This window comes from Sarcophilus harrisii, chromosome 2 (genome assembly GCF_902635505.1).
Source record: "Sarcophilus harrisii chromosome 2, mSarHar1.11, whole genome shotgun sequence".
Lineage (NCBI taxonomy): Eukaryota > Metazoa > Chordata > Mammalia > Dasyuromorphia > Dasyuridae > Sarcophilus > Sarcophilus harrisii.
This window is the reverse complement of record NC_045427.1, coordinates 573,520,207-573,547,736: the sequence shown is the minus strand read 5'-3', so window position 1 is coordinate 573,547,736 and position 27,530 is coordinate 573,520,207. Positions and strand designations below refer to the sequence as shown.

The following is a 27,530-nucleotide window of genomic DNA, read 5'->3' as shown; positions in this document are numbered from 1 at the left end:
GCAGATAAGGTCAAATAAACTACCCAGTTCAGGGAGCTCAGGTAAACTGAATGGGTCCAGATATGTTTCATATGCAAATCACTGTTCAAAGTGATGCACAAATACCTCATTTGAGACCCAAATTCATTAGGAAATTGGAAGTTCTAGGAAGAGAAGAGTTAAGTTATTGAAAGAGGAGAGTGATCTGAAATGGTTCAGGGTTTGAGATATAAATTTATAGTTTTTGTGTAATGAAAAACTTCTTTGCAATTTGAGCTATTAAATTAGAATGGGTTGTATTAAGAAGTAGTAGATACCATTTAAATGGAAGGTCTTGAAACAATGGCAACATGGCCCCTTTGGGGGGAAGTTGTAGGAAGTTCATAGATCTAGAATAAAGAAACTGATGGCTAGAAAGGTTAGATTATTTGCCAACATCTCATTGATAGCAGGATGTGTAAGAGGTAGGATTTGAACCCAAGTCCTCTGGTCTCAAAGGTTTTATCTTTTCCTCACTATCTCAAAGTATTTCCCATAAAATGATTGGTTACAGTCCATTGACATTTAAGCTAAGAGTCTCATTCAGATGAAAGCTCCTAGGGTAGAGTTTGTAATTATTGGAAATTATCACTCTGCAAAAGCCAAAGGAAGGTTAGAAAAAGAATTATCCAGAATAGCTAACCACTAGCTAGCACATCAGACAAGGTATGAGTTTCTCTCATGGTAAAAAGAAACTTTTCAGGGATATAGTAAACATTTTCCCCAACATTTGTTGAGTTCGGCCACTAATCTTTTCTTTATGGCTGGGCAAGTCATTTAATAGTGTCAAACAATGCACTAAATATTAGGAGGCTTAAAAGTAAGGGACAAAGGAAGATGGAAGGGAGGTTTGTTGTCTAATATATAATAAAACTTCATTATTCCCATGGAGTAAATTGTAGATGCAGATCTGAGCATCAGAACCAAGAAGCAGTTGTGACCCTTGAATCTTCTCCCCTCTCTCAGGGGCTTTGATTCCAAGCTCTTTCTCCCTTACCCTCAAGAAGGTACCAGTCTTGTATGCAACATGTCATGTCATGTCATGTCATGGTATTTAAGCTAGAAAGAACCTTCAGTTTTGTTCAATACAATTTTCATGCTAGTGACAAGAAATGGAGACCCAGAGATATGAATTGACTTATTTAGAGCTCCCATATTATACAAGGAAAAGCTAGAAATTAAACATATCTACTGATCCAAATCTAGTGCTGTTTTTACTATAAAACATTATATTCACCTACCTTTTGGGAAACTTGGAGTCCTAGTGAAGATTTTGCTGGTTAGTTTTTAACAACTGGCTTTTGGCCCCACCAAAGTAAATGATACATATAAGTTTAATTTGTATTATTTACATTTACAACACTTTAAGTCTAAACAATCATTAAAACAATAAATCAAGCCTTGGTTTATAGCGTTTATTTCTGAGGCATAAATATTCATACTGGAAATTTCACTCCCATTAACCAGCACAAGGTGATTCCAACATAATCCTGGTCCCAAATTTCTAAACCTAATTAGCTATGTTTGCCTCTTGGTTCTGTGTCTTTGCATAATTAGGGTAGAAATCTTGGATTCAAGGTCTCCATTCTGTGTGTGTCTCTCTGTGTTGGATTACCCAGATTCCCAGATGGTTCATGGCTCCAGGTGTGGGAGTTGTGCTACTCCAGCCATGTCACTTGGGGACAGCCGGTATTCTGTGGCTTTGTAATGGCTAACTCTGGGGCTCAGTCCTGTGTATCTGTGTCTAGACTAGGTAACTCAAGAGTGCTAATTCTATACATATTGGATTGGGTAATTTAAGTAACACTGAAAAGGTATGCAAGTTAAAGATTCAGAAGGATAAGAAACCACAGAATGAAGACAACAAGAATTTTCTAAATTTTCTCCTGGTGATGCATTTAGAAAGTTATATTTTCAGGAAAAGGGTGATCATATATACCATAATAAAAACTTAGAGGTATCATAGTTAACTTGTTTAAAATAGCACTGGTGTTCTCCAAACCATTTTAACAGGAATAGTCTTTAACAGCTAAGGAATGGAAACTAATTATCTCATACTAGAAAGGGGACAAAACCCTTTTAAAACAATACTAGAATGAAGATTAAAAAAAGTCTCAAATAATGTTCCCTGGGGGGCAGCTCAGTGGCTCAGTGGATAGATTAGCAGGCCTGGAATCAGAATCTTCCTGTGTTCAAATCTGTCCTCAGACACTTACTTAACTGATTAAGTCACTTAACACTGTTTGCCTCAGTTTCCTTGCCTATAAAATAAGCTGGAGAAACGTCATGGTAAGTCATTCCAGTCTCTTTGCCAAGAAAACCCCAAATGGGGCCATGAAGAATTGGACATAACTCAAAAATAACAAATGTTTCTTGCATTAAAGTCAACCTAATTCACTACAAAAGGTAATGAATAATAATTAGACAAGAACATTGAGCATTTGTCATTGCATTATGCTCTTAGTAAGAAGAGCTTTAGAAAATTTACTTTCTATTATCTGAAATAAGATGCATTGAGAAATTTGAGTTTGTTTTATAAACTGAGCTTTTGAAATCGCGCAGACCCCACTTCAGACATGTCATAGAAATAGAACGTTCAAGTGTTTAAAATTCAATCAAAGGTTTGTGACAAGTGGCCTGATATTAAAATAGCAGGAAAATCATTTCAATATATGTTTTGAACATGATTTGTCCCAAATAGCATTCTAATAGATAACACTGATTATATGGTAGCCAACATAATTTATATATCCCCAACACTATGCTTTTGTCAGAGACATTGTTAAGGAATTTGATGCATATGCAAGAGAACAATATATGTCAACTGAAATATATACCAATTAGCTTTAAATGGAGAGCTGCAATGAATGATATGCACACATGCTATACTTATAAGTAATCATATGCGGGCTAAAGTAGCTTGCGGTTCCAAACAAGAAGTCTTTTTATGTTGTCATTTAAAAACTCTCCTCTTTCTGAAGGTCAAGAATAAATAGTACCATTAGCATTAAAAGCGAGTAAAAGGGAAAGTCATTTGTTGTTCATTTAACATCCCATTTTTCTGAAATCATTTTGTAAAGCATTCATTTGTTCACCCTCCCCCCCCCCCCACTTCCTTTAGAGGTTCCCAAGACAAGGTAAAGACTATTCTATATTCTATTTATTAGAAGTGGATTTTTATTTTCTATTATTAATTTTAACATCTTGATTCAGTGGGATAGTTGCTGAAATTATGAGGCTTGCTGAGGTGACCACGGTGAAGGATAATACTCATAAATACAGCTGTCCAAATCATTGTTATCACAGTTGGCTCCAGCAGCTGGTACTAATGAGGCTAAGGAGAAAGGTTCAGTTCACATCTGGGCTGGTCTAAATCTTCATTTAGCAAACAAGGACCACCACAACAACCTGTCTGCCTGTCAGATGCTGCTGCTTTGGTTATGAGGGTACCAGGTGAGACAAACACAAGGAACCTGAGGGCTCAGTGCCAATCAATACTCTGCACAGGAAAACAAAACAAATCCCAACAACCAAAAAAAAAAAAAAATCCCCTAGCATAAGAAATTCTGTTTGGGGGAAAGAGAGGCTGACTTCCTAGAGATCATAGAGCTGAACTAAAAAGAGCCTCAGGGCCCATTGAGCCCTTTTATTTTACAGTTGAGTAAACTGAGATCTAGGAAGGTTAAACCTTGCTCAAGGTCAAATAGGTATTTTTAAAAGCAGGTCCTCAGACTCCAGGGCCATTCTATTGGATTCAGGACACTTGGATACAGACAAACAATCAAGAAGCATTTATTAAGCACTTACTGAATGCCAGACAGACTCCACACCTCGTGCTGGGGATGTAAATGCAAAAATGAAACATTTCTTGTACTGAAGAAGCTTGCTTTCTATTGTGGGAGAAAACATCTACATAAAGTATAGAAAATTTTGTAAAACAAACCAAAGATAAATTTGTGGAGGAAGGAGGTCTGAGTATACTAACAGTTTAAAAGATCAGGAAAGGATGGATGAAGAAGGTGCCTCTTGAATAGAATTTGGGGGTAAACAAAAGATTCTAAGAGAAAGAAGTGAGGTGAAAGAATTCCAACCATCCTCTAGAAGACAGACCATCTATGCAGATGGATACAGATAAAGTAGGAAAGAAGCTCTGCCTCAGGCTCCCTAGGATCTACCCCAGAAAAAAAAAATGGAGTGTGAATTCCAACACAAAAGTGTTGTCGCATTTTGGAAAACTAGCCCCTTCTGGACTTCACAATTCAGACCCAGTAGCCTCATCAGCAGGTTACTACCTCCCCCTGGAGGATTCTGGGGTTATATATCCTTCCCAACCACATAAAAATGCCAAGTTATGCAAACTCATGCAATTGCCCTCGTTTCTTTAAGATGGCAGATTCCTTGCTTTGTGATAGAAATTGTACCTGTCCTTCATCCTTCAGAGCTGTGGCAAGGACAGGAAAAACTTTTGATTAAAACAGTTTCCTAATACTGCCTACTAAATAGCAGAGAGAACCAAGTTCCTACTGAGATAAAATCACGAACCCTTGAATAATAAAATCAAGTTTTAGGTGAACATTATTAAAATTAGGGTCTGAATCAGGGCAAAAGCATAAATCAGTTTTCTAATGAATAAAATGAATGAAAGAAATGAAAATGAGCCACAGTATACAATTGACTTCTATTTCAAATATAAAGACTGGTATGAAATGTATACTTGGAACCAGAAGACCATTTCCTCTGCTTACTAACCAAATCACCCTCCTTTATGAATTTCAGTTTATTCATTTGTAAAAGAGGATAATAATACTTGTATGGAGATAAGCTTTAAAAAATATTTAAAACTGAATTATTATTTTTTTTATTTAATAGCCTTTTATTTACAGGTTATATGTATGGGTAACTTTACAGCATTGACAATTGCCAAACCTCTTGTAAAACTGACTTATTGGGGAACAAGCACATATGTTGTGTTCACACATTTATTCCTATCCTCATGTGACCAGATCAACTTGAGCTTTCACATCGCATAATTAACTTCAGCGTTTTTTCTGTTCTTTTCCATTCAAGGTAACTACCAAATGAGACCATTCATGCTTTGCCTTGGAGTGCTGAATACCCCTGCCTTCCCTGGTACCCCTCCCCTATGATAACCCCTCTGTGGAAGCAACCCATTTACTCAGTGGGTGTTCATTGGTGAAAGGACAATGCTGCCCTTCCATAGTTCAAATGACAAAATGAGGATTGTTCTTGAATTTGGGAAGAGGCCAGGTCAAAATTGCTGGGGAATCATTGAATCACTCTGGAAACAATGGCCTTAGCAGCCATGGCTTATGACATCTCATTGGGTAGGTGGGGGTCTGGGCAAACATTTAGTCTCAATGGCCTCTGGAAAGGAATAACCCAGCCTCTGCTCTGTTTGGGGGCCAAAGTCTGATTTTGATGTTAAAATAATACAAATATGAATATTAATAATTATGATAATGACGACAAACCTCAAGTTGATGGAATGTTTTAAAGCAGGGGTCCTCAAACTACTGCCTGCAGGCCAGATGCAGCAGCTGAGGATGTTTATCCCCCTCACCCAGGGCTATGAAGTTTCTTTATTTAAAGGCCCACAAAACAAAGTTTTTGTTTTTACTATAGTCTTGGCCCTCCAACAGTCTGAGGGATAGTGAACTGGCCCCCTATTTAAAAAGTTTGAGGACCCCTCTTAAAGTTTGTAAAGCATTTATCTCAATTTACTTCTTACTTACTGCTTACATGTTCATGCCCCAGTTTTAAATACGTATGATTTAATTTCATCTGAATTCCTTAGGAGTTAGCAAGTCACCTCACCCCACCCAGCCCCACATTCCCATTATATTATAACTCATCTTCCAGCATTACATCAAATCTTCAATCAGTGGTCCAGCAGCTAGGTTTGTGTCAGAAACAGACTCAGGTTGTCAGAAAATGTTTCTTAAATCACTATGGTTTGAAACAAGGTGCTCTGAAGATCTGGGTGAGGTCATAGGCAGTGCTAAAACCTCTATTTATTTTGCCAATGAGCAAGTAGACACTGAGAGTAATTTCCCCAATGAACTGTCTTTGCCCCCTTCCTCTAAATTGTAGGTTATTATTCTTCCATTTAGTACTATACAATCCTTAACGAGCCTCAATTCCTAATGGTTTAAGAAAGATTCTGGGATCTATTGTGGTCACTGACTGTCTTCTTTTGTTGCATTTCTTCCTGCTACAGCTATGTTATTGTTTTCCCATCACTGTCCATATTGCATTATGAAAAAAGCCTCTTAATTGATGCTGCATATGGATATTTCTGACAACATTCATTGCCAGAAAAGTTCATTTAAAATTTAAGATGATTAATTCTGTACAGCTGGGTGTGTTTCCGGCATGTTTCATTAGTGTCCATCTCTTGTTATTTTTTTTGTATGTTTTATGCATGTTTCTTTTGGATCTGATAAAGCCATTTTTTAGCATAAGGCAGCATGTTGTCACCTGTGGAAATTCAGCCAGTACACGAGGACAGTCCTCAAAAAGAGTTTTGAATAGTATTAGATATCACCAGTACAAAGTTTTGATCAATTCAGTTCAACCAGAATGTATTAAGCACATACTGTGGGTACCAGTCATGGTGCTAGGCGCAAGAGATACAAAGACATAAGTGAGACACTTTGTGCTGTCATGAAACTTATATTCTACAACATGTGCCCAGATAAGATAGCAAGTATATACAAAGAAAATGAATTAATTCATTTCTTTCTTCATACATTAAACATTTAGTAGATACCTTTTGTCCACAAATCACTAGGGGAGACAACAGAGTTTAAATGAACTGTTACCCCCAGAAAGCTTCCAGTCAGGGTAATAAACAGAACATGGTGGGAGGCTAGACATCAATATTACACAAAACAAGAGGGTGCATTTTACAATTTTATCACAACAAAGTCACAGCAAGACTGCCAGGATTTATTTCTAGCAAGAAGAGAGTGTTTGCAGAACATCTTCCCGAACAGTATCATTACTACAGAAATGATACCTGTGGAGGTAAAAATAAAAATATCAATAGGTGACATATTTCAGGTGAGACTCCAGATGATTTCATTTATTGGGCTGGTCAGCCTTGGTCATGTGATTTGGCTCATTTGTGTTTTGTATATGTAGAAAGTTGGGTGCTATTGGGCAGTCAAAAGACCTCAGTTCAAACCCCACTAAGAGCTTTTGGGCAAATCCTGAGCCCTCCTATAGATGATTGAATTGTATGGTCTCTAAGGTACTTTCTGAGGCTAGAACCATATTATATATATATATTTTTTTCTCACATATATACATATATGTAATAAGTAATATATTATAAAACTCCATCAATCCATATCCCATTCATTTTGAAGTCTGTATTAACTCACACCTAAGTCTTCCTAATCCTTCCCACTTTGGGGGAAAGAGTGCAGACATATAATTTCAATGATAGAAACAACTCTTTTTATGGAAACTCTTTCCAGGAGTTCAGACAACTGACACTATTGGAAATTGCAGATGTTTGTTCAATTTTCATTTCCCTAATCAATTACTGAAGAAGGAAAAAAAAAAACTTCCTACTTCATTTTTTAAGTCCAGTCTTATTAGTAGTTGTCTATCCTAGAAAGTTAGGGAGTGCGCCTAGATCTGTGATTTCACTGGAATAAGGATTCGCTGGAATAAATTTCTCCTTTATGAAGAAACTCCTTCCACCAATGCAGGTCTCCCCCATTCTTTGTAATTTATGGTCTTAGAGACCAGAACAGAGTTGTCGAATTGTTTTTTTATATAATGATGCCTACAGGCTGCAAATTGACTTAGTTTTAAATATAACATTATCTGTGTTTTATTGTATCTTATCTATTTTGTTGGAGCAGCTACAGTGAATAGAGTACCAGTATGGAATCAGGAAATTTCATCTTCCTGAGTTCAAATATGACCTTAGCTACATATTAGCTGTGTCACCCTAGCCAAGTCACTTAACCCTGTTCGTCTCAATTTCCACATCTATAAAAAAAGCTGAGAAGGAAATTCTTTCCAGTATTTGCCAAGAAAACCCCAAATGGGCCCATGAAGAGTCAGACAAAATTAAACAATATATCTATGTTGTTAAATATTTCCCAATAGCATTTGAATTTGCTTTGAGTTCCACTAGGGAGAGTTATGGACTGACCACATGATTAATTCCTCTAACCCAGAATACATGAGTTGTGCAGAGTCGCACAGCCTATTATGTATCAGATGTAAAATTTGAACTTGGCTCTGATGCTTACTGTCTATCTATTGTTGTTGTTTTTCCTCTACTGGATTGATGTTAAAGCCCCAGGAAGTAGATTTTGGTGTCGGATACAATACTGAGTTAGACCAAAGTGGGCTGAATTGACCAATTGGTAGTAATTGATCCCCATGTGAAGGTCATTGTAAACTGATGAACTATTCTTTAAAATTCTTTTTCGCATAATATAATATAGGCCCACTGAGAATGGATATTGTTTCTTTATGGACACTTCATTTTCAAGTAAGTTTGTATATACATTAGTTTCCAATTAATATTTTCTTTAATATAATCTTTCATGACAATCTCCCACTTCCATGCCTTTGTATTTGTAATCTTTCATGCCTGGAATGTACTCCCTCCTTACATCTGATTCTTGGAATCCTTGATTTCCTTCAAAGCCTGGATCAATAACTGACTTTTATGTAAAGCTTTTTTTGAGCTTCCTGTCCTCTACCCTGATCCAGTTGTTAGTGTTTCCCTCCCCAAATCATTCTGCATTCACTTCCTATATATTCTTGTTTAAATTAAATTTAAAAAAATGAACAAGCATTGTTTTTTTCTCCCACTTCCCTTACCCCTGTTGCCCAAAAAGAGTAAGAGAAAAACAAATCCTCACATCAAATATGCTTAGTTAAGCAAAAAAAAAAAAAAAAAAAAAAAAAAAAAAAAAAAAAAATCCCTGCATTGGCCATATGTATACAGATGGGACCAGGTCTTTTTTTATTCCTCCCTCTATATTTCCAGTATTCAGTCCAGAACCTGGCTCAGGGAGAATACTTCGTAAATGCTTATTGATTGATTCATTGAATTCTGAGAGGAGTTCACGGTCATTGTGGATAACAGGCTAGCATTGGAGTGCTGAAGAGATGGATTCTTTTCCTACCATTGACATATCCTAGAAGTAGGACAGTGAGCAAAGCCTTAAACCTCTTAATATCCCAGGCAACTCTCTTATACTTAATTCTACACAAGTAGCCAATGAGCATTAGTGGAGTTTCCACCCAGCTTCTATTATAGGATGAGACACATCTTTCCCCAAAACAAGGCAATCTATAATTCAAACTTTCTCCAACATCAGACCTCCAGTTATTTACCATTAGTCAGGTTTTGTCATAGATATCTCCTTCCTACTACTTGCACTGACATTGATCAAGGTCATAAAAATTAGCCTAATAATTGATAAATGATGCTATAATTGAGCACCAAAATCAATCAACATAGATCTGCTTAAGGAAGATATGGAGTCAGAACACCTGAAAAATTCTATTCTAATTAAAGTTCTTCTCTAGAACTTCTCTAGAACTCAGTTTACCTATCTAAAAAAGTGAAAGAATCAGATTAGATGAATTCATTGGGCCCTTCCTCTTCAATGAGAATAATTAATTATTTTGCCTTTTCAGGACTTTATGTTCCCTTTATTTTCCCCTCACCTGCTATTTCTTTCTAAAATCAATTGAAAGAGGATTGGTGTTTCCCAGAGGAAGGATTTTATCATTCAGGGCCAGGCGCCTGATTCATCTCATTCTCAAATGCTATGATCCTTCATGTCTTTCCATCAAATATATTTAAATATTGAATAATCATATAATGATCCTTGGAATTGGTGTCACCGCCTTTCCAGTGGTGCTTCCTAGAAATTTTCCATAGCATTTATCAGGTGATAATTCACTCTGGTCTAGCTCAAGACTGCTCTTTTTTGAAGTTGCTACTTCTTGCTTTTAACTAACAGCTTATGGTCTAAATGAATTGTCATTTGGTTTTCAAAAAAAGCAGAAAAACAGACAAATATATTTGCTCAAGGAGTAAACTTTGAGTTGGGAGAGTCATGAATTTGAATCCTGGTTGTCATTTATTGACTGGCTGAGCAAATAAGTTAGACTCTCTGGATCTTAGCTCCCTCATCTATAAAATAGGTCCAAAAATTATTGTATTATCTACCTCACAAGTTTTTGAGAAGAAAAACATAGTATAATTTAGATATTTAATTTAATAAACTTAATAAAATTTTAAATTAAAAATATAACTTAAATAATAATCATTATTGTATCCAGAATGTACATACTCTGTTCCATCTTCACCAGTTTGCACTGTGACCTTTGAAGCACCTAATTTGGGCCGGAAGAGGTTGATCACATTGTTGTACCAAAGGAATTTCACCTGTTCCACTTTCCCCACATTGATGTCAACATCAATCTCCTTCTTATGTCTCGCACCTGGTCTCAGAGATCCCCTTAAAGTGGAGAAGCAAGGAAAGATCATGTTAAGGAACTATGAAATTAGGAAAACTGGAAATCCATTTCCTTCCCAAACTCACAAGAAATGGCTAACTCTACAGTATTTATAGATTGGTCTTGGGTATGTTTTGGATGATTTTAAAACACCAAAAGCATATTCTCTTACAACACAGCTTGGGAAATGGTGGAAAGCTACTTTATCCTCTCTCTCTCTCTCTCTCTCTCTCTCTCGTCATTTGGATGTCACCGAAGTTGACCAGAAATTTTTTTCAAAGTAGAATGTTGACTTCATTCAAAAGTAAAAATGTAAATTGAATAAAAATATAGATTTTTTGCTTATAATACATGAATGCTCCAGTTTAAGAAAAATCCAATATTCCTATATCGGAAGTTACAAAATAAGTAAATTATAAGGTATTAATTCTAAAAGAATTAACTCTAAGACTTCCCTACTGTATACTGGAAAAATCTTTTCTCTTTAACAAATTTTGTTTTCTTAATCTTTAAAAAGAAAGGATTGGACTAGAATATGGATTCTTTAAATACTTTTTATCATGAATCTCATTAATAATCTGGTAAAACTTATGGTCCCTTTTTCAGAAAAAAAAATCTTTTAAATACATAATGCAGAAAATTACAAAGGAAAGAATTGAAATTCAATTTGAATTTTGTATTGAAATATTTTTGTAACATTTTAAACTTTTAAAAATTGTACTATTTATTTCATGGGATGGTTGTTAGGAAAACAACCCCACATAGAGCAGTCAATTACTGAATATTCAAATAAATGACAACATATTAAACATTTTTAAATAATTTTTTAAAACATTTTAAAATAATTTCAACAATGCTTGTGTGAGAAACTCTATACAAGATGAAGCCACAATTTCTTTTCTTATAGGTATTATTAAATCAAACCAAATCAAATCATTGCAAATTCAGTGGGGCTGGAAAATAGAGGTGGGAAGACAGTTGGAGAATTAGTACAGTTGGTGAAGTGGAAGGTGGGAGTAAAGATGTGTAGATGTGACTGAGATTGAGTCAAAGATTTTCCACCTTCTAGAAGACTTCAAAGAGTTGAATCACAACTATTCAGGGAACAAAAAGTATGGAAGACTCCCAGGGAAGAAGTACTCAAGACCAATCTGAAGTTAATACCTGAAAGATTCCTGTAGATTCTCACTGTTAGTGGCTCTACCCTTCTGATTCTAATTATCTACAATCATCTCTTTTTTGCATTGTTTCTTTATTTTTAAGACAAGGTGGGTTTGGACCAGATGACATCTTCCCTCTCTGAAATTGAATGGTACTAACTTTTAAATTGTTTAAAAATTAATTTATATATAATCTTTCAAGAACATTTCTACTATGCAAAGTACTTAACCATTCTGGGCCTCAGTTTATAAAAGATTGGAAAAGAATGACTTAATAATGTATAAGAAAAAAGACTATTTTACTTGAATATTCAACTTACTTGAAAATATCATATTGTTTTGAAACACCATTATTTCCATACATAGCAATCCTGATATACCCACTCAATTTTTTTCCCCCGGAGAGTGTGACTGATACTCTGTATCTCCAACCTGCCCAAAAGAAAATCACATTTAAGATGTTGAAAAGAATACTTCTTGAGTTATATAGGGCTCTGACCCATGAGTCAATAGATATTTATGTATGGATGGATTTTCTATTGATCCATTAGGAAAAGACCTATAACAATTGGATCATAATGATGAACTACTTCATTTCATTACCTTTCAATAATATCACCAGGGTAAAGTTAAGCTAATAAAAAAGGATGAGTTGGAAAAAATTAAGTTTACTTGCGAGGATTATAAAAAGTGACATAGTAAACAAAAAGGAAACTCACGAGTAAAGTTAGCCTTCTCTCCAGTGTTCAGGAAAAATGTTTGCCCCAATGCATTTGTTTTTCCCTTAAACTGGTCAGCATAGTGACCCATCCTTGGGCAGCCTTCTGCTGGACAGGGAAAACACGCATCCTGCTCAGTAAAAAGAAATTAATTAATTTGTCTATGAAATGTAATATGTTGAAGTCATTTATTTGAATATTTGGTAATTACTTGCTCTATGTGGGGGTTGTTTTCCTAACAACCATCCCATGAAATAAATAGTTCAAGTAATATCATCCTCATTTTTATAGATGAGATACAAAAGCAAAGAAGGCTTTAGGTAACTGCCTCAAGGTCACATAAAATCCTTTTTTCTCTGGCACATATTATGGACCAATGGCATGTCTATATTACCGTCCTTATCTAGAAAATGGAAAAAAAATAAGAGTACCTCACTCAGAGTACTGGGATTTGGGGGAGAATCAAATGAGATAATATATATAGACATTTGGCAAACCAAAAGTGCTTGCTAATAAATGTCCCACTATTTGTTTCTCATTGCTATTTAGCTCACTAAGGGCAGTCTGCTTTCTGTTCTTCCTGTTCTTCCCCATCTTCCTTCCCTCCCCCTATTTTGACCTATATTTACAGTTGACCTCCATAGGATAGGATTATGTGTTTTCAACTAGATGATAAACTCCATGAGAAAAAGGATTTGCCTTATGCTTCCCTTACATCCTTCATGGTGCTTCATACAATGCTAGACCCAATAGCCATTCTAATAATCAATATAGATGCACTTATTAAGTGCCAGGTGTTTGTCAGTCTCATGATAGCTTCTTGGGATATAAATATCATAAATACCCTTTGCCTCATTAGGTAGATGACTTATGTTGACATTGATAATCACATATACACCAAAACACACCCATACACACACACACACACACACCCAGAATGGCCAAATAGAATCAGCCATAGTTTGGAAGAAATAAGGAGATCAGAAAGGTGAAGGAGACTTGAAGCTATGTCATATAGGGAATAGTTGAAGAAACAAGTATGTTTATCTTGAACAAGAAAAACTTAGGGTAGCAGCATGATTCCTATACTAAAATGCATTAAAAAACTATAGAATAGAGGAGAGATTTGACTGATTCTACTTAACTTTCAAGGATAACACTAGAAAAAGTGAGTGGAATTTATAGGCAGTTAACCGAATAAACAAAAAAGTATTTTTTTTTTTTTAAAAAGCAAAGCTATCCAGAAATAGAATGCACTGCCATTGGAAAAGTTTCCAGTCCCTGAAGGCACCTTTCAGGGCCATTGTTGAAGGGTTTCCTGCATTGGATAAAAAGCTGGACTACAGAGTCTCTAAAATTAGTTCTAACCCAAGCTTCTGTGATTCTGTGAAAATCAAATTCAGGAAATGGAAAAATATGCATCTTTCATATAATTCTTTTTCCAGTCTTTTAAAAATAAATGTTAAAAATCACTTTTAAAGTTGACTCCCACCATGTTGTCAGAGATGACTTTGATAAAGGAGGTAGATCTATGGCCTTTGATTGAGTTTTTTTTCTCCTTCTGCCACAAAATTAGGAATTCTAGTGTCTAGGGCAAAGTTAATAAGAGTAGAGGGTGGTGACAGTACAAAGAACAGTTAGGTATGTTCATATATAGTAAGGATAGTCTGCCAATGACTCCTATGTCTCACCTTGGACCTGTTTAGCTCTAGTTATGAGTCAGCAGAAATAGCTAAGTGGCTTAGGAGATAGAGAGCTGGTCCTGGAGTCAGGAAGACCTGAATTTTAATCCTCCATTATGTATCAAGTTCTTTGAGTTCTTGTCTTATGATTACATGCTTTTGAAGTTTTCCCATTTAATTGTTCTGTTTCCATCAATCAAGATGAAGTCCTCAATGAGTGGATGATAATTTATAGCTCTTTTGTTTTATTTTATCTTTACTTTTTGTTGTTGACACTTGACTTGTGATTTCATTAAAGTGGGAAGGATGTAGCCTGTAAGCCATTCTGTGTTTCATAGTCTTAGAATTAAGTAATTTGACCATCTAGTGTCTTTCAGAAACAGGCCTTGAACCTAAGTCTTTCAAAACTGGACCTATAGCCCAACTTTTACAGAAAACCCCTCATAATTTCCATTAATTATTTTCTATTTATCCTATATATGGCTTGCTTTGTATATGTGTATTTATATGTTTTTTCTTCCATTAGATTGTTGGCTCCTTGAGGACAGGGACTGTCTTGCCTTTTTTGATATCCCCAGCACTTAGCATAGTGTCTAGCACAAGTAGGGATTTAATAAATATTTATTAATTGTTTAACCTATGTCCGACTCATAATTCTGCCTTCTGTTCTTTGGCAGAACAAAATTATATTCAGTGATGATGTTGTGTCTTGGGGTTAAAATTCACATTTTGATCACTTACCGAGTTGAAAACCTCATAGGAACTGCAAGGGTAACCAAGAAAGCCGTCGGGTTGGAGGATGCTACTGGAATAATATTTATAGCTTCGCAAGTGATTGCAAGCTACAAAATCGCGTGTTCCTGGGGAGACAAACTGCAATTAAACTCAGCAAGAATGCCATTTCATTTTTCCATTAAGATATCTGACCAAGGCAGTTAGAGTTTGGTATTTTGCTTGTTTGTTTTTGTACTTTGAATTATTTACACAATTCCTAGGTCAGTGTCAGGATTTTTTACATATGTTATAATAATTTTAAATTACAGGCTTTTTCCCCCCAATTCCTTTACATTCAAGTGTATTTGCAAGAATTCTTCACCATTACTTAAAGAATCCGTAACTATTTCTAGCCTCCCATAACTTGAATTCAAGCTGTGCCTACTCAAAGCTAAAATCACCACTTGAAGAGTGAAAAACAGCCCTCAAATGGGTTGTTTTGTCTAGATGACAGCAAACAACCGGTTTGATTGATTTTTCTACCACTAAGTGGACTGATTTGACCAATATTTTGATGTTTGGTACATACAATTGCACTTTAGGAAATTCATTCGTTCAACAAATATTATCAAGCATCTATTATGGAGAAAGCTTTAGAAGACATAAACAGATGTGACAAGTGAACAGCTAATTAAGAAGATGGTATCCAAGAATGAGATCTGGATTTCTCTACCATGGCTAAAAAAATAGAAGCATGACAAATTCCTGGACAGAGACAAAGGACATCCAGAAGGGACTGAGAATGTAGTTTCTTAGAATCATGTAAATATAAGAAAAAAAGGGTTAATCTGAAAAGAAAGGAGGAATAAGAGGAGGAGGAAAATGAGGAAGAGGAGAGAAAATTGTCTCTTACAATATGTATATATATGTAAATATATATGCATACATAAATAAAACTAAACTAGTTATCATAGAAGATAAAGACAATATAGGAAAAATATAACATTAAAGCTACTAAGCAATTCAGCCATCCATAAATTTTCAAGAATCCAAGAAAGGAGTCAGCATAAAAGTCATAACCTCAAATATCCATCCATAAATAAAATATGGGTAATAAATAGAATTAACTAGATAACCTAATGCAAGAAAGCACATTTGACAATACAATTATTACTAAATTGTCAAATAAGATATCAATTGGAGTTAAGTGATGCTATTTATAAGTATTTTAGGTAAGCTGTTCATAATAGAGCTAGCAGGAGTTACCTGTAACCCAAAGCCTCTAAAAAGTCCATCATCTCCTTTGTCTAATTTCTTGTTTTTCTTATAATAATAGCTTATTCCATATTTTACTTTACCTATAATCACTGAATCTACCTGCACTTTAAAACTATTTTCGTTCTACATTCTGTCTTTTTCCTCTCTCACTGAAATGGTATCAGATATAGGTTATATATGTTCAATTATTTAAAACATTTCAATATTAGTCATTTATAAATTTCACGTTCATAAGAAGGGGGTTGCCCAATAGCCTAAAAACTTCCAGAACTTTTTCTCTTTTTGGATTTCAGGAAAAAAATAACACAAAACCACTTATAAGTAGAATCACCATGACCACTACCATAATTTAAATAAAAATTTCTGTTACTTTTTCAAATCAAATCCAGTTATTAAAATTATTTTCTAATTTTGTGTCACTTAGAATTTTAGAGATGGAAGATATCTTAGAAATTGTGAAAAGGACACCTTAGAGGTTAGTTAGATCCCCTCATTTTATAAAAGCTAAGGGAGGTTCAAAGAAATAACCTGCCAAAGGACAACCTAGTAGTAAGGAGCAGAGGCAGTCAGATATCAGAATCTGCAACATATGTAGGAAACAAAAGAGGTACATTTAGAGTTGATCTGAAAAAGGGGGTTTCTAGTGGAATATGAATTTAAAATGAGATAATATGATGCTAAGTGAAGTGAGTGGAACCATGAAAACATTGTACATGGCAACAAGATATGTGATGATCAATTGTGATTGGGCATGGGCTCTTTTCAACAATGAGGTGATTTAGGCCAATTCCCATCAACTTGTGACAGAGAGAGCCAAGTGCATACAGAAAAAGGATTATGGGGACTGAATGTGGATCACAACATAGCATTTTCACTCTTTATTATTGTTTGCTTGCATTTTGTTTTTTTCTCATTTTTTTTCCCTTTTTGATCTCATTTTTCTTGTGCAGCATGATAAATGTGAAAATATGTAGAGAAGAAATGTATATGCTTAACATATATTGGATTGCTTGCCATCTAGTGAAGGAGGTGAGGGCGGAAAAGAGGGAGAAAAAATTGGAACACAAAATTTTGCAAGGATGAATGTTGAAAACGATCTTTGCATGTCATTTGAAAATAAAAAGCTATTTTTAAAAATGAGTTCATAGTGAGTCTGCAAGAATCAGTTATCATCCAAAGATGACAGATTCTTAAGCTACATTGCCAAGTCTCATGTTGAAATTATAAAGGGGACCTTCTGTCCAGCTGACATATATTGTTCTTTGCTAACCAGATCACATCAAGACCATTGTGTTCAATTTTAGATACAATATTTTAAGAAGGTCAATAGCTAGATGTTTTTAAGAATTTAGGAAAGCTATCATTTCTTCACCCATTTTCCCTTGATTATCATATGCATATTCTCAAAGTCTTTCACCATTCTGTCATCCTCTTCTGGACTCCCTTAACTTGCCAATGCCATTTTAAAATGTGAAAGAAGTAAGCTAGTTCTATTTGGCCTTGAAGGGTAGAGTTAAAAGCAATAGGTCAAAGTTACAGAAGTTGGTTTAAGTTTGCTGTAGGAAGTACTTCCTAATAACTTTAACTATTCTGCAAGGAAGCGGGCTGCTTTAGGAGATGGTGGGTTCCCCTGATTGCAGATCTACAAGAAAAGGCTAGATGACCACTGGTCAGTAGGGTTGCAGAAGGAATTCTTAATCAGGCTTGGGGGTGACACTGGATTCTGAGCTCCCTTCAGAGTTTGAGATTCCACCAAGCAACAAAGTTAGGTTTTCCAAATCTAGGTCTAGAGAATCTTTCTGACACATTTCTTTGAAAGAAGCTAGCAAATGATTTATCCTGAAGGCAGGCCACACCTGGGCAGCATCCCAGATATTTAAAAGGACCCTTTTTCCAGCATCTTCACAGAAAATTCACAGAAAAACACATTCCAAACCCTCGATTGCTTCCTGCAATAACTTCTCGTAAGATGATTTGACTACCACTGCCATTGTTTACTGCACAACAGAACCAATTTGATGCTTAATTGTTTCTTTAATCCAAAATTGCTGCCCAAGGTTTCAACAAGAAAGAGCAAGTGGATTAGTTTGTTTCCTGGTGCCCAGAGCTGGTGACTCTGAGCCTTACATAATAGACCCAGACTTCAGTTTTAAAGTTGTTGCCCACTTGAAATTACTTTTGAATAAAGGCCGTGTTAATTTCTATTATATATGCCCTGTTCATCATCTCTCTAGAGCTAGAGACCATTGTTGTCATTCTCCTTTCAGAAGGGGCTAAGTAGTTATTTGTTTTCTAATTCACATAATCACCTGATATTAATCACCTGATATAATATTAAAGAGTGGAGGAATAATAACCAATAACATTTGGTGGAGGACGGGTCAAGGTACTGTATATTTCAGTCATTAACCTTTTTTTGGCCAGTCCTGAGATTTTATCAGTAGGAGGCTTTCCCAGGGAAGAAACTTGGCTGATTCTTGCAGATTAAAAACTTGTCCATAATGTATAGTTACCAACAGTTGTCCAGGACTCGGGGAGGACTAAGTGACTTGCCTATAGTTGTAAACACAGCAAGTATGTGCTAGTGGTAAGACCTGAACTCTTATTTTCCTGACTCCAAAGATAACCCTCTATCTTCAACTCCCCACTCTCTCACGGAGTGGAATTAAACATGTGTGATATAACAAAGGGCCAAATGAGATGCTGAAAAAGAATGGCAAAAATATAACAAACCATTCCCAAGCACACTGGCTTCCCTCTAGTTTCCCAAGAAGTAGATTAAAGCCCATCTAAGGGGAAAACACTTGCTTTTCTTCTGTTCTAGTAATATATAAACTCCTTGAAAGGAAATACAGTTTGTTTGGGTTTTTTGTCTTTGCAGCCCCATCAATTTAGGACTACACTTTGCCATTAGCAGGCATTTGTTTAATGCCTATGGAACTGAATTACAACTGTGCCAGAAACTACACAATGATCCAAGCAGTTATAGGTTGAGAAGGGAGAAATAGGAGAGAGAAAGAGAGAGAGACAGAGACAGAGAGAGAGAGAGAGAGAGACAGAGACAGAGAGAGAGAGAGAGAGACAGAGACAGAGACAGAGACAGAGAGACAGACAGAGAGACCGAGAAACACAGAGAGACAGAGACAGAGAGAGAGAGAAACAGACAGAGAGAGAAAGACAGAGAGAGACAGAGAGAGACAGAGAGACAAAGAGAGACAGAGAGACAGAGAGAGAGACAGAGAAACAGAGACAGAAAGAGAGAGAGAGAGAGAGAGAGACACACACACAGAGAGAGAGACAGAGAGAGAGAGACAGAGAGACTGAGAGACACAGAGAGACAGAGACAGAGAGAGAGAGAGAGAGAGAGAGAGAGAGAGAGAGAGAGAGAGAATATAGCCTTCCCAAACTACAGTTCTCTTTATTATAAGGTTACCCAAGACACACAGCCCAAGACACTCACTATGCCTACTTATTCACCCACAGGTAAAAGTATTTGTTTTTAGTCAAAAGTAGAAGAAATAGTAGGGGGGGAAATTTGATCTAGAATCTGCATTCAGCTGAATTCAAATTCAAATCTAAGCCCTGCCATTGGGTTATCATTGATAAATGACTTTAGTTCTTATCTGTAAATGAGAAAGTTAAATTAGACAACTTCTAAGGTCCCTTTAATATCTCTGTGTCTATGATGCAATAGAATCTATTTGTGGGACACGGCTGGGATGAGATATATGCCAGGAGAGAATTTTAGCTGCCATTAAGAGGAGTTCATAAATTTCTGACATCTTCCAAAATGAAGGAAGTCATCCTCTTCTTAGTTTATTTAATATACATACCTTCCCATATTCCATTTATATCAATAATGGTTGAAAGGATATTTTTCTGACATCCAGGCATTTGTTTTCCACCATTTGGAAAGAAATCTAGATGTCCCACAGTTTGGCTCATTCCAAAACCTAAAATATTTGAAACACTGGTCAACAGATGCCAACTTATTGTCAAGCCCTGACTCCAAGGCCCCGTTACAGAAGTTTAACTACATCTGGTCCCAATTATAGGATTCAAGTTGAAAAGCTCACCCAGGTTTGGCAACATAGGAGCAGAGTCTGTATGAATCACATCAACAAACATGGCGTCACTGGCATCCAATCGGACTTCTTCTGGAGCATTCTGGAAACAAGGTTCAGCTGGATCCAAACCTAGAGGGGGAGAAATCATAGTTGTTCTTTACATAAATAGAATCAGGGATCCAACCATCCATCCGTGCTCACAAAAAAGGCAGATCATTGAGTAATATTTAATACTATTAAAGAATTTTTCAATTTTACAAAGGGTACCTTTAAATAGCAAAAGCTCCCTTAGGACTTTTAAGTTTTTGTTTACAGGTCACAGATTTAAAGCAGATAATGTACTTAGAGGTAATTTGGTCCAAAGCTTTTGGCCCAAGGTCACCAGAGTGAAGATTCAAATCCAGGATTTCTTATGGCAAATCTAAGGCTCTTCCACAGTGACACACATTTACAAATAAGAACAGTAAGGGACTTTACATTTTTACCTAGTCCAATCCTACTCATTCTATCACTAAAGAAAACAAAAGCTAGAAAAAGGTAGGAACTTGCTGAAGATTACATAGGGAATTCTTGGCAAAGCCAGGATTAGAACCTGGGAATCCTCAGTGGTTCCATTTTACCACTTAGTGTCTCTACTTGAGTTCTGAGACAGAAGAATTGGTTTAGAGAAACTTAAATTGTTAGGAAGGACCACCAACCAAGTAGCAATTAGATATAAAAGGCAAAGCATTTTGAAATGTCTGTGAACAACTCCTCATTCGACCCTCCCCCTGCTTTTATCAGTCACAGCCAGATCAATGGACACAGGAAGCATGATAAATGTTTGATTGCTTTAGATTTATCATCAATCAATGACCCTTCACTGAAAACTCAACTACAATAATTGGAATATTTTTTCTGCCTTTTACTTTTTTATGTGAGAAAGAAGCAAATAAATCAACACATATATTAGATGTTTGTGCTTTTTAAATCCAGCTTTCAAGCTAGTTTATAGGTTTAGTGTAGAGTCAGTCCAATATTCTATCTCTCCTATACTTCCAACCATAGACTAGCCAAATAATGTTTATAATGCTGACCTGAGTCATTACAAGATTCTAAATTGCTATCTGAATCCTCAAGATGCAAAGAAATACATTAGGGATATATTCTTTTTGAAATCGTCTCCTTTTCCTACCCATTTCCTGCCCTAGCATCAGGTTCCGCTACAGCTAATATTAGAGAAATTTTCTTGATGGGGCCCTGGACTGAGTTCAAAATCTTGCCCCTTGCAGTGTGATCCTGGATAAGACATTCAAGTTTTCTTAGCACCTATTTCTTCATCTGTAAAATGGGAATACTAATAGCACTAACTTCACAGAGTTGTTGTGAGGATCAAGCAAGAGAACCTTTGGAAAGAACATCACAAATCCCAAAGTACTAGATAAATTCAATCATCCCCTCTTCACATACCTGTGATCCTGCCAATCTGGCCTTGGAGTCTCCTCCCAGCCTCCCCAGCAGCATGAGCACCCAGGCTGTGACCAATGATGTGAACATCAGAAAGAGAATATCCAAACTCTGTCTGTTAGAAAGGAGAGATCTTCAAAGAGCAGCACTGTCTCTCTGGCATAATACATCACAATTGTGATCTTTAACTAGGATTTAGCAACTAGGGCTTTGTACAAAGGCACCACATGTTTGGGGCGTGTTTATTTGGGTTACCTTGTACCATCTCACAAACCATCAGACATAACTGTTCCCCAACTCCATCCTAGGCTTAGACTTTCACTCCCAATGGTACCGTGCCATCAAGTCAAAGTGAGTCTCGAGATCCACTTTCTTGTGCTATTAGAACTGGATGCTCCCTAATGGGGGACAGATGGCTTGCTCCAGGGGCCAAGTGACTAGTGCCATGCAGGCTGGCCAGATTCTAATCAAAGGTAGCAGCTATCAGTCTTCCCCAAGAAATCAACAATTTAAAAACTGTTTGGGTATTCCCTTCCTCCCTCCCTTCCTCTCTCCTTCCATCCCTTTTTCATTCCCTCCTTCTGTTTCTTTATCTCTCTCTGTCTCTCTCTCTCTCTCTCTCTCCATTCCCCATATTCATTCAACTTCAACTCCCATTCTACCCACCCTTACTCCCCAGTTGATCACAACCTCCTCATGTTACACTGAAATACCAACTGCAGCAGGATGCCCACCCTCAGTTTGAAAAAATACAAAGGGGAATACATTAATATTTCTGTATTGCATTTAACCTCAGCCTTAAGGACTGCTGGTGGTTTATCGGGCTTGGATTCCTGGGCCAATGTTCCCATCCTCCACTTTTCCTGATTTTCTGCTAAACTTGGGGCAATATTAGCTGGGGGAAAAGGAACCAGATGGAGCTATCACTGAGGTGAGGGAAGCCAGTTTTTAAAAAGGCAAAAAATCTATTCTGCCTAATTCAACTCATAAAATCAGTCTGTTTCATATATTTGCATGCTGTTCCAGCTTTCTGAAAATGCTAATACTGCTGACCAGTGGCAGATAAGATCAACTGCAGGTCTGACTTGCAAGACCTTTCCCAAAGTATTCTAGACATTTTTCTAATAACTCTGAAAAGTCAGCTAGTTTTTGGACATCTTGTTCTATCTTTAAATGTACTCTGTAAAAGTGAGTTATAGTAGCATTATTAACACTGTCGTAGCTTGTTAGTGTTCCCAAAGGAAGAAAATCCCAAGGATCCTTGTTAGGACTCTTAGTTTACTAGTGCTGTGCTATAGCACAGATCAAGAGTGGAACTAAGGAGACGTGAGTTAACTCTTACACTCCCAATGGAGGTTGATGTGAACTAAGAATTGCTAGAGCAGACTTGGGAAGATTTGAGTTAACTTTCCTCCCAGGGAGATTAATTTGGGTTCCTCCTATGGGCCTGGAGTGGAGAAAATGGGCATGAAGAAAATAAAAATATTTTATAGTTTTAAAATTTGGGGAGGGAATTCCAACAACCCCAGGCAATCTCCTTGATACTGCTCTTAATCTCCTTGTCAGTGGCTTTTACCTTTTTGATTTTCACCACCTTGGGGACCATTTTTACCTAGAGATATTGGATATATTTTTTATTCAAGAAATTGTTTATCTATTAAAACTTCTGGCACTGAATAATCCATCACACCAGTCGTGGAATCATAACTACGACTTCTTGGGAAGGTTGACTCCAGATGTGATATCAGTTTTAAAAATTAATATTACAAGGTTTCTTAAACTTTTTCCACTTGTGATTCCTTTTTGCCTGAGAAATTTTTATGTGAGGCTAGTTATATAGATATATAGAACAGATAATAAAATCAAACATTTACTAATTATAAATCATAATTTTACACCCCCCACATTCAGTTATGTGACCTCATATGCTATTTTAACCCAGAACTTAAGAAGCTTTGTCCTACTGCACAGCCTGAAGAAGGCAACTTACCTTTAGTACATTGATCAGATAGGCCAGTTCAGCCCCCACTACCCGGATATTGTTGATTGCTTGTGCATACCTCGTTCGTGCACCCCTTTTCCAGTCAATACAGAAGCAGTTCACTTTTTCCACCTGAAACATTTGCTAGAGAAAACATACAGCAGTAAATAAATAAATCAACCAAAAAAAGTAGTCTTATAGAAAAGTAGACAAGGTATAGTGAATCATGGGCATGGAATGACCAGATTACCTTAACATCTCTTTATCTGACGAAGTAAGACTGGGTGAGGTTTGTTTGCTTTTCAACAGCATTCATTCTTTTGTTTTTTAAATCTCCCTCCAATTTTTTTTTCTTGCTTCAAGAGTAACAATTCAATTGAGTAACAGAGATGTTTGGGATGTAACCTTCATGTAACTTAGTTAGAAAACAATTCTCTTTCCTACATATGTAGGATACTTGGAAATTTCAAGTCAGGTTATTCTGGGGCAGCTCTAAGACCATGATAGTGAGCTTCATGCTGACTGAGTGGGAATCAATTACAGACTCATAAAATGCTAGAAATATAGGAATCTTAAGAGACCAGGTCTCTCAATTCTTTCACTTTATAGATAAGGAAACAGAAATTCAAGCAGGAAGATGTATTCAAGACTGGAGAATTTTGAAGCTGAACTATATCCAAGAAATCACCCAGCCTGTCATTTAATAGAGAAATTTAGGTGCATGAAAGTGACAAGATTTGCCCAAGTTTATCCATCTAGTAAGTCAAAATAAGGACAAAATCTTGAGAGAATGTCATAGATTGATAGAGAATGAAATGTAAAATTCCTTGAGAGCAAAGATTGACTGATTCATTTCTGGTTTTCTATCACAGGAATCTCACAGAGTTTCTGGTACAAAGCAAGCTCTTAATAAATGCTTGTGGAAGAGTTGGTTGATTGACCTCCAGTCTCTTCACTCCTAAATCAGTTTCCTTCCTATTGAACTTAAGTTGTCTTTTTTTGAAAGGAAGTTAATAACTAGATAATTAATGTCTCAGACCAGAACTGAATTCATCTTTTAAAAGTCTGTTTCCCTGTTGATATTATTAACTACTTTCTATGTATGGGTATGTGCTAGGAAAATACTGTGGAAGATATTTCTGGGACAGGTTAAATCAGCTGAGGCAAAATGGGAAATTTTAGGCACAGCAGGATAGTAGTAAAATTACAAATTCTGAGAGCAAATATAAGATTTCAGAATGATGCCTTATCTTTACTCCCCCTTCCACCATTCTTTATAATCACCAAAACAAAAACATCCAAACGGTTCTGGTTCTGGGGATCTTTGACTGATGTTTATGCCTACAGGGAGAAATAAAGGAGGCAACTATCAGAAATTTTCCCTGCCTCTAACACATTAACTTTATCTTTCTCTCATGAAGACCAGAACCACAAAGCATGAATAAGTAAGCCATAATAATGTTATAAGATAAAGATTCCTGTAGCGTAAGAGGTAGGTTAGTTTGTCAATACAAAAGTTTTGTAGAATCTTTGAGATTTGAGCATGATTTGGAAATATTTATGATTGAATTAGAAGATTGTGAACATAAGGATAATCTTAACCCTACTGCATAATCACATATTTAAAAAAAAATCCATCACCTAGAGATCCATTTTTCTGGTAATGAGCTTGTGCATGGTCAATTAAGCTATCCTTAGATGAATTCAATTCAATTCAGTTCACTATATTCATGAAATTCCTGCTATGTTCCCAGCACCGAATGAGGCACTGGGACATAGTCTATCACCAGGCTTAGTTTTGAACACTTGTCTTCCATTGATATAACCTTTGAGAATATATCATCACACTATCTCAAGATGAGCACCAGCACTAGATTTTAGTGGAAGCTTACCTATATTATTTGTTACAGGTAGCCTCACTTGATTTTCATGCCAATTCTAAGAGGTAAGTAGCACAAATATTATTATTCCCACAGGATAGGAAAAAATCCAAACAAACTGGTTCAAAGAAGTCAGAAAATTATGGATTAGGAGGGAGCTTAAAGCTCATCTATTCTAATTCTTTCTTCTTCTAGATGAGCAAATAAGTCCAAAAGAAGGTAAATGATTCATTTAAGGTCACATAAGTAATAAGCAGCACATTGGGAATTCAAATATATGTGCTTTTATTTAAAATACAAAGCTCTCTTTTAACATACTCCCTACATTAGCCCCCTTTGCCTGGGATAACACAGATGCCATGCTGAGAATTACAAAGGAAATTTTGGTCATTATTGTTAAGTTATTGGGAAGTGAGATAGGCAAGATAAAGGGAAAAGATTTATGGGAGCAACTGGAAAGTAAGAATTTTTTTAAAAAGTTGATGAAATAGGAAGAATTGGCTGGAGGAACTGCTTGTTTTGGTTGCCAAATCAATGCAGAGCAACTACATTTATTCTGTTTAGAAAGGAAATGAAAGAGAATTGAGTCTGGTTGAGAGGAAGATTCAAAAGATTAGCATAGCACTTGAAATCAGTGGATTTGGGTTCAAACTTTGAGTCATTTTTCCTTTATCAGAAAAAGGAGAGGGTCAGACACATGATCTATTTCAAAGTTACTTTTCAGTTCTAATACCTGGGATGGGTAAACAGGAGGAATTGAAAGAGAGATGAACGTCTCCTTTCTTTATAGGAGAGGAAACATAAAATTTGTTTATGGTTTTTTACTGAAACTTTTAGGATTAGCCTTATACCCATTAAACAATCTTTAGATTATACACTCTATGAGAGCAAGGACTAGCCTTTTGACTCTTTTGGTATCCTCAGAACTAAGTACAGTGTCTGGCACGTGATAGGTGCTTAGTATATGTCTATCTCCAGTATTTTAACCAGCGCAGAAGCGTCCCTCCATTACTGGGGCTATTATTTGGATGCAGTAAATCTCTGAATCATCAAGGACCGCATGTGGCAATCTGTATTTGCTTCAAAACAGTATATAGCAATTGCAATCTCAGCCACTCTGTTCCTTTACAATTTGTGCACTGGCACAGACTATTGCCTTCACCACTGAGCTGTCCAGATTGGTCTGGAGCAGATTTCACGCAGGGACTCCTTGTGCAGGATTTGCTTTGAAGACTACAAGGTAAGTGAGAGAAAATCAGTTGTGGGAAAATAGGGAATTAATTGTCCTTTACTAATCTGACATGTTCCCATTAGTGACATAAAAACACTATTATTCAGGAATAAAAACTTTTTCAAGGGATATTTCATTTGTCAGTCTCAGGGCTGTCAAAGTAAGGATTCAGAATCACACTCTAATATATGCTTGAATCTATTACTTGGAAGCTGATAGACTGTTGCCTCAAAACTTTAGACTAAAATCTTACAGCACCAGATGCCTGCCTCCTACCTGGCACATGTCTTTCAACCAGGATTCTTCCCCCTTGTCTATGAAGCCATGGATGATAAAACGAGTCTTCCGATCCATTTTGAAATTTGAACCCTCAATGGTGGATGGATCATCTGGAAGGATAGTCTGTTTCAAACAAAATGGAGTAGAAATTAAGCATTGCTTTTCCTATATCTGTGGCTGTTCAATCTAGCAAATTAGTTCACAGATCTAACAAAACTAAAGACATGAGTTCAATCCCTGGGAGGGACAGTTTATTATAACCTCTCCTTGATCACAAACTATATCCCTCATCCAAAAAAATCCATCTTTGGAATGCCTGTTCTTGGTCATGAGGGAGACTTAGAAAGATTTGATAGATGACTGCATGTAACCTCATTCCAATGATGAAAAATTAATTTAAAAATCAGATTCTAAGAACAATAGGTAGAGCCAAGATGATGGAATAAGCTGTAAATCACTGTAATTCTTCTATATTCACTTCCAAATAATTATAAAATAGTACCCAAAAATCCTAGAGCAGCAAAACCAGCAAAAAGATGGAGAGAAACAAT

At 36.3% G+C, this 27,530-nt stretch overlaps 1 protein-coding gene across 1 annotated transcript in view; it reads right to left on the bottom strand.

The window, feature by feature from the left end:
• Positions 1 to 6,938: 6,938 nt before the first annotated feature.
• The window catches only part of LOC100920499 (pancreatic lipase-related protein 2), a 28,662-nt gene continuing 8,070 nt past the window's right edge, over positions 6,939 to 27,530 (bottom strand). The window contains exons 4-13 of the mRNA XM_003755349.2: positions 26,977 to 27,102; positions 23,599 to 23,733; positions 21,612 to 21,723; positions 20,172 to 20,291; positions 19,929 to 20,048; positions 14,845 to 14,963; positions 12,422 to 12,551; positions 12,023 to 12,134; positions 10,377 to 10,544; positions 6,939 to 7,057 (exon numbers count right to left, since the gene is read on the bottom strand). Coding sequence (XP_003755397.1) covers positions 6,994 to 7,057; positions 10,377 to 10,544; positions 12,023 to 12,134; positions 12,422 to 12,551; positions 14,845 to 14,963; positions 19,929 to 20,048; positions 20,172 to 20,291; positions 21,612 to 21,723; positions 23,599 to 23,733; positions 26,977 to 27,102 — 1,206 coding nt within the window. The 3' untranslated portion in view covers positions 6,939 to 6,993. The remainder of the gene's footprint in view (positions 7,058 to 10,376; positions 10,545 to 12,022; positions 12,135 to 12,421; positions 12,552 to 14,844; positions 14,964 to 19,928; positions 20,049 to 20,171; positions 20,292 to 21,611; positions 21,724 to 23,598; positions 23,734 to 26,976; positions 27,103 to 27,530) is intronic.